Genomic DNA, 15,333 nt, shown 5'->3' on the forward strand with positions numbered 1-15,333 from the left:
TAATCCACGGCCTTGTTTTAATCCTGGATCATGGATATGCTCCCAATCTAAAACACTTAACTGATTCAAGATCCCTGGCCACACCCGATCACAAACTTTATTCTCTTTCCATTTGTTCCCATGCCATTCATTTACTCTCATCACAGCTTCTGGTGCTGCTTCCCATTCATTGCTGCCAATAGCTCTGTGGCTGGCTAGAATTTTAGAACCTTTTTTAACTCATTCTGGCAGGACAAAGGAGATGAGTAATAATTAGGTTATTTAACAACAGTATTCAGAAAGGACCCAACTTTGCTCACGTTTAACTGTAGTATGTACATCAAATTATTGTATCTTTCTGCATCTCTAGTTTCTCATCTTTAAATTAATACATATGCTATCACATTCCCTGAAAAACATATTTATACTTAATTAAAATAACATGCATTCTGGGATTGCAATAAAGTTATAATATACTCCTGCATTACAAGCTTTTAATGAGTTTTAATGAGTATTAAAAACAGTTAGAAACAAATCAGCTTCCTGAAAGGAATATTTTGAGTAATTTATTTCTTTGAATATAGTATCTATCTCACTTCGCAAAATATTTCTGAAATGTTATGCAAAAAGAATAATATCATAAACAAATGAAGTATTCAGAAGAAACTCAATGGTGAATTTTTTCTTAAGAAAGATTATGCAAATGTTAATAATTATCCCAAAATAAGTCTTATATATTCAGATATAATTGCATTGAGTTCTCTGAAAAAGACTTAACAATCTTATGGGAAAGGAATATTCTAAGCACATTTTATTGGGTGAATTCACTTTAAGTCTTTGACTTTTCTACTAGTGAAACAGATACATTTTCCTTTTAATTTAAAGACACAAGACTTTTCATTGTGCTAGTATAAAGAGTAGATTCTAAAGTGTTATACAAAGTATGCTTCTAAAATGTAAAAGAGTTAAAAGAGATTCCTCATCTCAATTCCTAGGAGATGCGGTGTGGAAAGGGTGAACAGAAGCAAACAGTTTCCTGAAAGTGTGCCAAGGCTACATGACAACTGCCTGGCAGGAAATGCTTTTGGAGGGCCTAGATAAACAGACTATTATCTTTTTTTGGAAAAATCTTCCTCTTTGGCTTCTTATAAAGCAAATGTACTGAGTTTAGCATCATAAACACAATAAGGAAAAAAATCACAGAGGATTTTTAAATGATGGTACTTAGAGGATCTATATGATAATTATGTGATCTGTGTTTCACTTTTAACACACATGAATCTCACTGCTCAATAGGCATATGCTCTATATCTGCTTGTTGAAATTCTGTGATAAATGAAATCTTACTTTTCCATTAATTTTCATCATGAGTTTGGTGATGCTTTATCTTATGAGAAATTTTCATTTAGCAGTAGCTTTTAATATTTTAGCATTACACAATAATAATATTTTCTTGCATTTATATAGCAATGAATTTTTCAAAATAATTTATACCCATTAACTTGTGTCCTAACATCTCATTTAATAGGTGCTAGTGTTGATGCTAAGCTAGCACTTATAAAATGCGATGTCAGAACAAAAATTAAGGCAAAGATTAACAAAGTAGTCAGAGGACCAGAGCTAAAACCAATTAGTCTGAAACATTTTCTAGTACATTTCCCTCTATCCTCACTATGTAAATTAGACAATGGATCCAAAAATCCTACTTCCTTTTTAACTAAAATAATCCTTCAACCTCATCTCACTTTGCTTTCTCGAACTGCAAAAAGTATGATGAAGACCTAGGTGTGGACTCAAAACACCTACTATCAGCTAGAGAAATCTGCCTTGCATAAAGCCTGGTGGACCTTTTTGAACATCCTCTCTCCACCAGGCTGCCTATTCTGTTTGGCTACCATCCCAATCACCCACCTTCTCTTTCTCCTTTCTCACACTGAAAGCACCCTCTGACTCACTCAGATTATGCCCAATCTTGCCTATTCTGCAAGGGGAGCAGAATTTCCCTGGCCCAAGGAATTAATGCAAAAGGTGGCATACCTCTCTGCCTGCCACACCTCATCCTACAGTCAAGTCACCTCAGATAACAATTTCAGCCACCTCAACTTTGGGGTCCTTCTCCGTATTCCACCAACCATTTTTCCAATAGCCACCCAATCTGTTCCTTTCCTCCCAAACAAGATATCTTTGCCTTAGTTACTACTGGACCTTGCAGGGAAAAAAAATAAAATTTGTGTGTAGATCATTTTATATTCTTACCACAAAATGTAATGGAAATAGTGTGTGACTAGAAAAACTGAAGGCTATTTGAATGTTAGAAATATACTTTAAATAATATAATCACCCTATTAGTTCTTACATTTTAAAATTCATCTCTATTATTTCTTAAAATAGGAGTATACCTATAATTATAATTAGGTAAACTTAGTACAGACCAGGAGATATGACTAAAGTTATAAAATGATAGTAGGTGTTCTGAGTCCACACCTAGGTCTTCATCATACTTTTTGCAGTTCAAGAAAGCAAAGTGAGATGAGGTTGAAGGATTATTTTGGTTAAAAAGGAAGTAGGATTTTTGGATCCACTGTCTAATTTGCACAGTGAGGATAGAGGGAAATGTACTAGAAAATGTTTTAGACTAATTGGTTTTAGAACAAAACTAACCTATGTCTAAAGTTTTCTCTAGAACTGGTATAATTCTAACCCTGGAAACCTAGCTTTTTATTCTACTTGTGCAAGCTGGGCTTAATAAATTACCACTGAACAAATAAAGAAATACCAATAGAAAGAATAAATATAAATTTCATTCTAAAAGAATATGTAAAAGTAAACCTTAAGAGAATCATGAGTTGTATTTTAAAAGGTTAGGAGGGGTGTAAAATTGGAAAGGAGCAGGAAGATCAATATATTAATTTTTAAAAAGCTGCTGAATCTGTCAGGATATATTGTGTCCATGTTTAGGACATTAAAACTCTACATAGGGAACACTTCCAGAATGATGTTGGAAAATCACCAATCCAAAAAGCCACGGTAAAACTATACAAAATTGTTAAAACAATTGTTTCAGGATTATTTTTGATAATTGACCAGAGGCACACAACAAATTGAAAAGCATTTATTAAAAACAAACAAAAAAACTACCAAATTCTGTAAAAAAAAAAAAAAAAAAAAATGCGGGATGATGGGGAGGGACCAAGGCATCCGAGACTGGTCTTATTCTTTCACCCCCCAGCTCCACGTGGTAGTTCTATCAGGACAGGATAAGCCATGAATACCAGCTCTGCTGGTGGAGGGTGATGACTTCATTTGGTGTACAGGGTATTGTTGAAAACGAGTGACCTTAGAAAATAAGTGGTAAACAATTGGAAAATCAACATGGATGGCTGAGACTGCAGGACTAGTTGGGACAAGAAACAGAGCAGGTAGATATATAACAGTGAGATTCAGGAACAAGACTGCCAAAGTGGACCTTGACAAGCTCTCACATATCTTTGGTGTGTCCAAACTTATGCACTGGCTGAATGTGAGGCATTCACACACAAAACAAAAAGTCACAGCAGAATTGACCAAACTTTAAATGTTTCCCAGCCCATACACAGACCAATACACAAAGGGTAGAAGCAAGCCTTACTAGGCCCAAAGTATTTAAGTACAACCTCTTACAAATTATTAGCTGACCATTAAGCTATGCTGACAATCCCTAGAAGTCAGCTAAAAATAAAAACGAGAATTAAAAGAAAAAAACTGGGGAGAGACATCAGTGGCCAAACACTCCAGGGGAGACAGACTACAAAATTAGTGCAGACAAGTCACTAAACAGGGAAACTAACCAACAATGGCAGCAACTCTGAGGTATAAAGGCAGTCAGAATCCGGAGTTGCTATATTATCTAAAACAGAAGACAGCAAACTATAGACTATGGCCCAATTATGGCCCATTGCCTTTTTTAACATAAAGTTTTATTGGAAGACATTTATACCAATTCATTTACATACTGTCTATGTCTGTTTTCACATTACAACAGCAGAGTTAAGTAGTTACAACAGAGACCACATGGCTTACAAAGCCTAAATTATTTACTATCTAGTCCTTTATTGAAAAAGTTTGTTAGCCCCAACAGGAATGGCTAATAACAGGAAAAGTGCTCGACATCATTAGTCATTAAGGAAATGCAAATTAAAGTCACAGTGAGATACTGATTCACGTTCACTAGAATGACTATAACCAAAAAGACAATAACAAGTTTTGGAAAGGATGAAGTAAAACTAGAATCCTCATACATCACTTGTGGAAATGTAAAATGGTACAGCCACTTTGGAAAATGGTTTGCCAGTTTCTTAGAATGTTAAACATAAATTTACCATACCACCAAGCATTTCCACTCCTAAGTATCTCCCCTAGAGAAATGAAAACATGTACCCACACAAAGTCTTATATGCGGTCTTTCAGAGCAACTTTACTCATAACAGCCCCAAAGTGGAAACCGTTAAAATGGCCATCAACCAGTTCATGGATAAACAAAATGTAGCATATTCTTATAATGGAATATTATTCAGCTGTAAAAAAGAAGGAAGTACTGATACATGATACAACATGGATAAGCCTCAAATACATTATGCTAAGTGAAAAAAAAGCCAAACAAAAACAGTCGCATATTCATTCATACGATACATTTATATAAATTATCCAGAAAAGGTAAATTTAGAAAGACAGAAAGCAGAATAGTGGTTGCCTGGGTCTAGAGATGGGAGCTGAGATGGACTGCATATGGTGGACACTAGGGATCTTTTTCAGCTGAATGGAAATGTTCTAAAACTGGACGGTGGTGTCTGCACAATTCTGTAAATGTACTAAAAATTATTGAATTGTACACTTAAAGCAGATAAATTTTATATATATAAATTATACTTCAATAAAGTACTTTTTAAAAAAACTCTACATTGATTCCACCTATTTATATCTTCCAAAAATATTCCTTCAATCTCTGATGTTTTTAAAATGATAAAACTTTTCCCCAATCACTCCTGCTCTGCAACCAATTTTTTAACTTCCAGTCAACTTTTAACAGGTTGTGAAAGCTAATTCTCAGAAGTTTGATTCATTTTCTTTAATCTGTATAATTAAGATGACAATTTTGACAATGAGTTTCATTCATCTCCCAATAACCCAATGAGTTGACGTAATCAGGCAAAATGAATGATCTAATGACTCAGACTGTAATACTACTTTACAAAGCTGTAATAATCCTAAAGCTCCTAAGTCTGCTGAAGAAATAAAAATACCACCTGTCAAATGAAATGATTTATACATTCTCCAGTATGTACAGTATAAATCATTGTCTGACTCTGGCATGATACCCACTTTTCCATCCTGTTTTTAACCCTTTTTTTTTGCCCCCTTCACATAGAGAAAAAGAATTTACATTGCTCTTCACTGGACTTGTTTTTCTCCTCAAAATGTCTCCCCAATATACAGCACCAATCTTTCCTAAGAGCTCAGGAATAAAGATTTCCTCCAATAATCTATCCCCCAAAACATATAACTTAGACAAATAACCTCTGGGTGTTCTCTGTAATGAATTTACCCTCGTGAAGAGAGAAATCATGACTCATCAGCAGTTCCTCTCTGCTGATGACCAGGCACGTTCCTGAGTGTGTGTCCTCCCCTCCACTTGCTGTTTCATTTCCAAGTCTCTTTGGCTTTCACAAGTACCTGGCTTGCGCTGTGTTTGATCCACAAGGGCCCTGATGGTAGGTCGTGTTCCATCATCATTCCTATTCAATCTTAAAAAACAGAAAAAGGATTCTCTCAATCTGTGGTTTATAGAACAAACCTTGAAATTATAATATATATGTATATATAAATATTTATAAATATAAAAATTAATGTAAAGATTTAATTTAGTGTCAGTCTTTAGACTTATTTTTATTCTAACCATCATCTTTCCTATATATTTCTAAATGTTAAATTCTGGGAAATTTAGTTACTACTGAGTATTCATTACATTCTTTAAAGTGCATATAGGTATTTTTTAAAACCAATTCTTATCTGGCCTAATGAGTCTATTTAAATTAAAATGAAATCAAAGTAAATTCAACAATGTCTATTCAATACCCACAAATTAACAGGCCCTGGATATTTAGGGACAAATAAAGAAGTTTCTGCCTTCAAAGAGTTCATAAGCTGTTGAAAGAGAATGAACCACAACTATAAATAATTTAACTTGGATTGAAATGAGTGCCACCATATTAAAAAAAAAAAAAAAAAAAGCTATGGAAACAGAGGTTGCACCTGGGAATAGTTGAAGAAGATTTCAAGAGTTAACTTAAAAGAAAGTAATGCTTCTTCCAAACCAAAATGCAGTTTGCGAGTGGTAACAGAATCCTGGCGAAGAGGCAGGCGAGGTGAGATGTGGCTGTAGAATTGGGTAAATAAGGACATATTGAAAGACCAGGCTGCAGTCTGATTAAGATAATATTATTGAACACTTACTATGTGCCAAATACTCCTCGAAACACTTTACATGTGTTAACTTATTTGATCTTCACAATAACCCTTTGAGGAATGTTCTATTATTCCCATTTTATAGATAACAAAACTGAGGTATAGACCAGTTAAGTAACCTGCTCATTGTTGCACAGACATAGCCAAAAGTTGTAGAGCCAGGATCTTGAAATAAAAAAAAAAAAAAAGAAAAAGAAAAAGACCAAATTCTGTCTCACCCCCAACCACGCATTACAAAAGCAGTTAACAGGTATCTTAACTACCCCTTCTTCATTAATTCCTAGGCCATCTTTCAAGGTCCAGCTCAAATAATTCCTTCTCTACAAAGCGTTGTGACCCCTCCCCCTGCCCCAACTAAATATCTCCTCTAAGCTTCATAGCATTTTATCTGTGTCAATCTTATGGCAAGTCATATTTCGTTCCTGACATTACAGATGTTATGTGTCATTCTTTTTTATTCTCCTTTTGTTTGATCCACTTTCTAGTCCCCACAACTCCTAGGTCAGTGCCTGGCACATAATAAGGTTAACTAAATCTATGGAGCACGAACTAGTTCTTTGCACAGCATTGCTAAGCATTTTACAGAAATTATTTCACAAAATACCTACGGCAACCTAATTTAGCTCTTTTTCGCCCCTTCTGTGATAAAATACTAGACGCACTTTCAACTCAGTAAACAAGACAGGTACAGTCCCTGTAAGGAGCTTATAAGGAGGGAGGTTGGTACTATTGGTATCCGCAAGTATAACGATAAGGAAAAGTGGGGCCCAGAATCACAGTAAAAACTGGCAGGGCCAGAATTCAAACCCAGAGCTCCAGCTGAGGGTTTTACTCAACTTTTTATGAGAGGAGAGCAGGAAATGAGCAAAAGCCCATGTGGAGGTTGTAGTAGTATCCTAATATATTATACCTGGTAGCTCAGCACTGCTATAGAGCCGCCATCTGTTGAGGAGCCTAAGGAAGCATTTGATATCCGTGTCCCTTAAAGTGGCCCCTCATTAATTAGCAGTGAGACCTTGGACTGTATCTCCTATCAAATAACCCAATGGAGTGTGGAAGGTAACAATGTACGATTCCTTACTTAAATGTGCTGCAACTATTTTTGAACGGTGGGCTCAAACTCCCAAAGAAAAGGTCTTCAAAAATGTGAGTCGGTACTTTGCATAGGAAGGGTGAGGAGTCTGCCAGAGATCCTACATACAGCTCAAACACACCTCTAGCCCTGGGGCTCATAAATACCTGCGTTTTGGCTGAGGGCTGCGCGTCCCACCATCCAGACTCCCTTCTCCATGCAACCCGCTGGGAGCTGCACTGTTTGGCCTATCCGAGCCATATCTTCTAATAAAAGTAGAGATAACCCAAAATATTGATCAGGCAGAAAGGGGCGTCCGGACACATGCGTCTTATTCCCCACAAATTTTTAGCCCAACAGGAGACCACCTGACTTTACATCACGTTCATCACGTTTATCCAACGTTCATCACGTTGGAGTCGTTGGAGACACCTCCAAGAGCCACAGCCCAGGACCAGGGGCTCTTCGGACACCCCGCGTCCGGACACCGCCAGACCCCGCCCCGCCCCCAACGCTCGGCCGTTTGCCTGGCAACCCGCATGCAGAGGCCGCGACCGGGACGCAGGAGGAGTCTCCGTCGCAGGGCGCGCGCCCCGCCTCCCGCCCCCCGCCAATGGCCTGCGCCCTGCCGCCTCGCCCGCTGGGGCTGCGCGGGCGTCTGGGCCCCAGGCCCAGCCCCGCCCTTCGCCCGAGCGCTGAGCGCATGCGTCTTGAGAGGCGGGCCGGGTGAGAGCCCCCTACCGAGGGCGGGGGGAGGCGGAAGCGGCCGGGGTCGGCGCGCCCTGGCTCGCCCCCCACCCGGAGGCCGCAGGGTAGCGCTTTGCGGGGGTCGTTGGGGGAGGTTGAGGTCAGGGCTCCGACCTGCTGACCCGCTCTTGTTTGTATGTGCCCGCGCAGGGAGACATGGAGAACTGTTTGGCGGCCGCGGCGCTGAACGGGGTGGACCGACGATCCCTACAGCGCTCGGCTAGGCTAGGTCAAGAAGTGCTGGAGCGGGCCAGGAGGAGGGCAGTGGACTGGCATTCTTCGGAGCTTCCCAAAAGCAGCGTGAGGGTCATTGCCCGGGAGCCGCCCTACCAAGGAAGACGGCCCGCAGCCGGTCCCCAGCGCCTTCTCCTAGGAGAGGTGAGGGCCCCTGTGCTGGGGGACCAGCCCATTCATTCTCTCAGCGGTGGCCTGCTGGGAACCAGGGCATGCCACCCAGAAGCACGTGAGGGATGCTGCCCTTTGGTGAAAGCTGTGAAGTATCAGGACAGTGAACGGAAAAGCCCTTTGGAAACTCGTGACAGTTGACTGATTCTTATTGGGTAGCTTTAGGATACCGCTGGTGCTCTGCTCTGGTTGGTTATCTTTTTAAAAAATTCTTACATGCTACCACTTGATTAGAGGAAAGCCCGCAAACCTGTCTTTGCCCTGGACAAATTGCATGTCAATGTATTCCTTTTAGAGTTGGAATTTTCTCAGTGAAATCCTTCTTACTGACTTAAACTTGCAGAGCCTTCCGAAAAGTTAAAAGGAAGTTATTCTCAAAATGACTTAACATTCTCCAGTAGGGAGTACCAGATCTCACCTGTGACTCTCTATTTGAATAGAGAGAAGAAACATGCCCAACCCTCAGTGCTTCCTTCAGAACAATGGCTGAATTCATGGACTATACTTCAAGTCAATGTGGGGTAAGTTGGTGTAAGCCAAAGCCATGCTCCTGATCCACCTGCTAATGGATCACGAAGTGAATCTTTTTGCAGAATTTAGGGAGAATCTGGAGACTGTCTGTTTACACTGCCCTGTCTCCTGGGCAGATTGTAATCAGTCAAGGATTTAAACCAGGTGATAAATCCAAGTTAGAATTCATTCAGTACTCTCTCTGTAGGTATTATTGAGGATACAGCAGTGGACAAGTCAGAAGAGGTCTCTGCCCTCACTATTCTCTTGAGACTAGTGGGAAGAAAAAAGCTTATTTGCTTAATTCCAAAACAATCAAGTACAAATATTAGGAGTTTTTAAATCTTTGAAGTGAAGTAAGTTTTTTAAAAAAATCATTATGGCCACTCTAAACTGTAACTGAGCCTCGCTGTTTTCAAAATGTATTAAAATAAAAACAAAACCGCTACATTAGATCTTAAACTCTTTTTCAAGTTCCTGTAATGTAGTTTGTAAATATGTCCCTATAGGTTCGTATCTTCTGTTGGCCACACAGGTGGTTGGTTATGTGGAACAGGTAGTGCCCTCGTGGGAAGTGATGTGGTTTGATGGCAGGAGCAACCTCCCAAGAGTCAGACCTATGTTCTGCTACTTACTGGCTGTAATGCCTTAGGCCAGTTAGTCTCTCGAACTGTACCTTCCCCAAATGAAGATCTCTGAAGTCCTTTCTAGCATTTACAGTCTATTTCTTTGGTTTCCACTGAGAGATGAACACCAGAAAATTGTCATAAACTGTAGCATGAGGGACTTATGATTTTTGGTACCATTCATTGAAATGGGTGAACAAAGGTTTTAAAGACCTTCTCAAAACCAAATATTAAGGCCATCTTTAAGTACTTTGAGTGAATATTGAAGGCAGGCCAGCCAACATTCAAGATCACCTGCCTGGAAGGTACTCTCTGTCCTCTAGGATTTCCAGCAGACTCTGGTCTCTTCCAGCCTTACATTTTATGATTCTTATGTGGATGTAAGGGTGCTGGTCTATAAGGAAGGAGGAAGAGAATGTTTTGTTTCTGCCTGCCTTTCAATTTCATAGATTAAGATTTTTAAAAATCTCTAATCTTTCTACATGTTACGTAAAATCCGCATGACTCCAAGAATAGAATTCCAACCAATGAAAAGTTCAGAGAATATTTTTATGTTCTTATTTTGTTAAATGGTTTTAGAAAAATTCATAACTTTGGCCTTACTATAAACACTTTGGTTTATGGTTCAGTAAGAGGAATAATATTTGTCTTGGTTTGAGGTTTAGCAAATTCTTCATTTTGGTTTTCAGTTCAAGTCTTCATTATGGAATGGAGCCATAGAACCCCTGGCTTTCCGAGATAGAATTAAGAACAGTGTTCTGAGTTTGCCTTCACGATTTTGAAGCAGCCCCTAAAATACATCATTGGATCCATATCTTGAAGTGCTTTCCCAGCTTCTCATTCTTCTGGTGTCATGCCTTAAATATTGTCCCTACACTATGTTCAAAACAAGCAGGCTTGTGATGTCCTTATCACTAGTCATGATCAAGGGCAAGTCTAACGTTAACTTCCAGGGTGAGAAAGGAAGTAGACAAGAAAAATGTAACTGTTTCTGATCTTTTGGATTAATCTCCCTAAATTGGAGACTGCTTCCTCCCCTTCTCCACAGGGAAGAACACTGCATAACTGTTAGGTTTATGTTACCATTTATTGTTGTATTTCTAAATCTCAAGGAGAGGGAATGCACCCTGCTCTTCCTTTGTCCTCGTCTGAGACTTAGACAATAAACATGGAACCGTTCATCAGAACTTGTCATGAGAGAAATGAAAGGGCATGTGCATTTGACATTGGGGTGCAGATTCAAAAATTTTTTAACCTGGCATAGTCCCGCCCATCCTCAGGTGGCCAGAGTTCTTGCCCTACAGAGGCAGCAGATGGCAGCAAAGTAATGCCAAATGAAATTTCCTTCTCTACAGCCACTTCACATGGGCTGATTTGTTATGTGGTTTCAGAGGCCTGTCAAGAGGGCAGGTAATTTACCTTTGCTCTCTTGCCTCCCTTCTTAACCACACTTTGCTTAAGTAATGAAGGTTTTTGAAAATTTAACCAGACAGTTTGGTTACCCAACATCTTTCAAATTACTTCTCTAGAAATATTATTCGTCTGTGCTAGAGGAAGGAGGGGCAACCCACGTCCATCGTTACCACAGAGGGAAGTCAAAGCTGCACTTGTCCTCAGACATAGGGAATGATCAGGTATGTATCATCAACAGTCCTGTGCCCTCAGCCTCTCAAGATGGGAGACCCTATGTTGGGGAGCGCCTGCTGGATCTATGTTACTGGATGCCTGCATGACTCAGCATCACAGTGCTCAACAAAAATGTATCAACCCCCAGCCTCAGAGAACTTAGAGCAGTGAACATGAAATAGCAGTTTGTCCAAAATATAAGATTGACAACACTGTAGGATCTACTGTTGAATCTACAGTTCTGGGCAATGAGATTCTTGGGCAGACTTAAAGAAAAGAGCTTCAAATATCCTCTTCTCCATCTATGGATAGGAATGAGATTTTTCATAATCACATATTTTACTCTAAGGTAATGATACTTGTCTTTGGTAATCTTTAAAAAGTGCAAGGAAGGGGTCTCTTTTAACAAAATACTTTTTTCAAAAAATAATAACAATTACAGGCCTCTCACTACAGACTTACCTGTATTTTACCCTGTCATTCTTGGGACAATAAAGATTCTGCTTGTTAAACTGATTCAACCGAAATCTTTTTTTGTTGTTGTTTTTGAGGAGAGTAGGTGTTTTTCATTTTCTTTTTAAATTCCCCTAGTTCTATTCAAAGAAAACAAACACGTCCAGAGTCTAATCTACATGCTGGATTTCTGACTTCTGTCCTATGAGTTTAGGGAAAGGATGGAGGAGTAGCCACAGGGATATGAATGAGGAGGCCTGGATGCATGCTGGAAGTCCCTCTTGTTTCCCTGGCCTGGTGTATGAGGAGTAACACCAGAGCCCAAAGCCCGGGTTCCCTGTTCTAGCCTGGCCTAGGGCTCTCTTAAGTGAGCCTGACCCTAAGGAGGTTCCATGTGGGCAACAGTCATTCCTATCCCTCCCATTTCTTCCATAAAATGTAAGTTGGTGCCTATAAGGGAAATTGACTTTATCAGTGTAGCCTGTTCGTTCCTCCCCTAGTATCGCTACTCCTGGGGAAGCACGGAAGAGAATTCAGTTATCTGAGCGCCTGTTAAGTGTCACTCACTTTTGCACTTTAAATCTTGTCTACAAGCTACTATCTCCTGTAATAGACTAAGAAACCGGGGCTTGGAGAAATTAATTTTTCCCTCGCAGTAAATAACAGAGATAGGATTCAAACTAGGTCTTTCTGACTCTAAAGTCCATATAAGGATAAAGAGTAATCACGGTACACACCTGACTAAAAGTACCTCGCAGAATTTACTTAAAGCCTTAATAACTTAGGTAATAACTTAGAAAAAACTGACAGAACAATTGTTAGTTCCTAATAAAGGAGGAGAAAATTTCTCTGTACAATCCAAAAGTCAGAGCTTGGGCACTAAACAAAGTTTCTGCTGGTCTCTTCAGAGAAAAGAAACATCCCGTGGTCTTGGAGGCATCTATCAAGCCGCAGAATGTGCTCTAGAGACATCCCGGCCAGTGAGTACAGAGCTCCTAGTGTCCCTACCCTGGGCTTCACCACCATTACAGTTCCATAAACCAGTTGTAGGGTTCTTTATACTGGGTCTGTAGTATTTTTAAGTTGAGATGTTTTTATCCTTAGGGAGAGTGTACAACAATTTGGTTCAGTGTAAAATTATATTTTCGTGGTATCCTTCCTTCACTTGAAGCATCAGGGATGCTCTGTGCCTGAAATCAATAGTTGTGGTTGGAAAGAATGTGAGGTATTCACGTCTCAGTTCCTACAGCTTAGCTGGGCTGGCACTGGGTCCTGCTGAAATTTCACCATCTGTTCAAGCAGCAGGAGAGGCCTGACCCTCGTGCTTACAAAGTAAAAACCATTGCTGAAATTCTGAAACATATTTGGTTAGATTGAGTTCCAAAACATTTTAAGGGATTTGTTCCCATTTTCCACAAATGTTTCTATGTGAAAACATACTGGGATGAGTTTTTCATTTTAAAGATAAAGTACTCATTAGTTCATAAACTTAGGACATCTTTTGGAATTCGAAAGGACTAGAATTCTGGGAAAGAAACTGGCATGTTGCTGTAATAATTTGCTTAATTTTTGTTTATATACAGTGTGCTGTGAGCCAGAATACACTAGTAGTAGTAGCAACTAAGAATATTCTGCTTCTAGTACAGATGTAAGTTGTTCAGCGTAGATGCCTCAACACTTGTTGGATTTGGGTAATGCTCATCTTCCTGATATTTGTGGTGTTGGAATCATGGATGCCAGTCTTACCCCTTTGCTTCCTTTTATTCAGACAAGTGAAGCATCTTTTGCTTTTTATAATTCTGATAACAGCTCTATATTTCTGAAACCTGCTTTTATTTACACAGTTGATGACCAATAAATAGTTGTGGCATTGTCACATACATTCATGTCAGTTAAATGATAATAGGCCTCCAATTTTGCAGTAACTAGACATGAAAAAGTATAAAGCATCTTTGGAAAAAATTGGCTTCAAATCTGTCTATAAGGTGGAGGGGGAGTAGTTTCATAAAAGTATAAATATTATCATTTATCCTACTGGAATTTGCTGGCCAGTGGTTTGGGGTTCCCCTCCCCCACCCCGCCGCTCCAGGTGTGGTGCTAGAAATGACAACTTCTGGCTGTGGCTCTTTCTGAGCATTGAGTAAGCACGAGTGGTGTCCTAGCTGTGGGATAAGAGCCTTGGCCCTTAATAGCAGGCTCTTTTCTGGTTTGCAGCTTTGTTCTTTTGCCATTTGAACTAAAACCCATCCTCTGCCTGCGCACCTGCCATGACCCACTTCCCTGCCATGTGTGACGTTTATCATCGGAGGATGGTTTGTGCTCAGCTCAGCTCTAAACAAATCTTTCCATTCACTCCAGTCTCCAGTGTTTTATACTAAAGGAGAACCAGTCCTCTGAGGGAGAGCTTTTGCCAGCCAGCTGACTTGCCACGTGACAAAATGGAATCTACTCCTAGCGTTCACAGCTTTACGAGAATGTTTCATTGACCTAATAATACATTTAGCAAAGCCAAGTGAAAAAGAATGATTCTCATTATTCTAAGGTGACTTGGCATTACTGCTAATCAGTGCTAACAAATGCCACCAGCTGCTTTTGATCCCCAAACTAATGTTGTTAGCCTTTCCCTATACCTAATTTTTATCTTTCCACTCCGGCTAGAGTGTTCCTTTCATGATCCTTCATGTTCCGGTAACACTTGATCCTTTACAGAGTGTATTCACATGCATGCTTATTTGTGAGGTATTATCACAGTCTTAGAAATAAGGAAACAAGTATAAGGAAAGGTTGAGACTTACCTGAAGGGTGGTGCTGTTGTGTGACTGACACTGGAAAGCAGGACCTCCGTCTCCCACATTAGCGCTTCATTTCATCCAGCCCCTCGCACACAGAGGTAGCCTGACGGAGGTGCCCTGGGCGTTGGGATATAAAATCTCTAAACTGCTAATATCTGCTTTCCTTCCAGGCTGAGAACATCTTTAAGGACCTCTACATAGAAGTCTATCCAGGAACCTATTCTGTTACTGTGGGTACAAATAACTTAACCAAGAAGACTCAAGTGGTGGCAGTTGATTCGGGACAGAGCGTGGACTTGGTTTTCCCTGTGTGATGTTGACCATCACATTACCTTTCTTTAAGTAGCAATGAGAATAAAGCCACCATATGATTCTCTTAATATTTACACAGTAATCCTGCTTTTAGGGCTGACTGTAGAGTGTCAGCCTTCTGAGGAACTGAAGCTGTCTCTCTCAATGCCTAATTTAACTTAAAAGTATAAAAATCCCATCACCCTTTTTTGCCCGAAAGTGATAATGATGCTGTCTGAATACTTCTTACTGCCTGCTTTGTGAGTAAAGGTTAATTATGATAATAAAAGGAGAGATTTTGAAATAAAATTCTTTTTTTATTGATATTAAG

General features: G+C 39.7%; 2 protein-coding genes across 3 annotated transcripts in view; one reads left to right on the forward strand and one right to left on the reverse strand.

Annotated features, from left to right (window-relative positions):
* DENND2B (DENN domain containing 2B) overlaps positions 1 to 5,711 on the reverse strand; it is a 155,189-nt gene extending 149,478 nt beyond the window's left edge. Inside the window, exon 1 of the mRNA XM_016147381.2 lies at positions 5,689 to 5,711. The gene's annotated coding sequence lies outside the window, so the exon portion shown is untranslated. The remainder of the gene's footprint in view (positions 1 to 5,688) is intronic.
* A 2,479-nt stretch (positions 5,712 to 8,190) lies between these two features.
* AKIP1 (A-kinase interacting protein 1) lies at positions 8,191 to 15,221 on the forward strand. Of its 2 annotated transcripts, none has more exons than XM_016147376.2 (6): positions 8,191 to 8,278; positions 8,450 to 8,677; positions 9,145 to 9,225; positions 11,370 to 11,474; positions 12,828 to 12,899; positions 14,882 to 15,221. In XM_016147376.2, the coding sequence occupies exons 2-6, from the start codon at positions 8,456 to 8,458 to the stop codon at positions 15,023 to 15,025; spliced, it is 624 nt and encodes a 207-aa protein (XP_016002862.1). In that variant the 5' UTR covers positions 8,191 to 8,278; positions 8,450 to 8,455; the 3' UTR covers positions 15,026 to 15,221. The 2 variants fall into 2 exon arrangements, with proteins under 2 accessions (XP_016002862.1, XP_016002863.1); XM_016147377.2 differs by lacking the exon at positions 8,191 to 8,278 and adding an exon at positions 8,287 to 8,364.
* Positions 15,222 to 15,333: the final 112 nt, after the last annotated feature.

Source organism: Rousettus aegyptiacus, unplaced genomic scaffold (assembly GCF_014176215.1).
Source record: "Rousettus aegyptiacus isolate mRouAeg1 unplaced genomic scaffold, mRouAeg1.p scaffold_m13_p_5, whole genome shotgun sequence".
In the NCBI taxonomy this organism is placed as follows: Eukaryota; Metazoa; Chordata; class Mammalia; order Chiroptera; family Pteropodidae; genus Rousettus; species Rousettus aegyptiacus.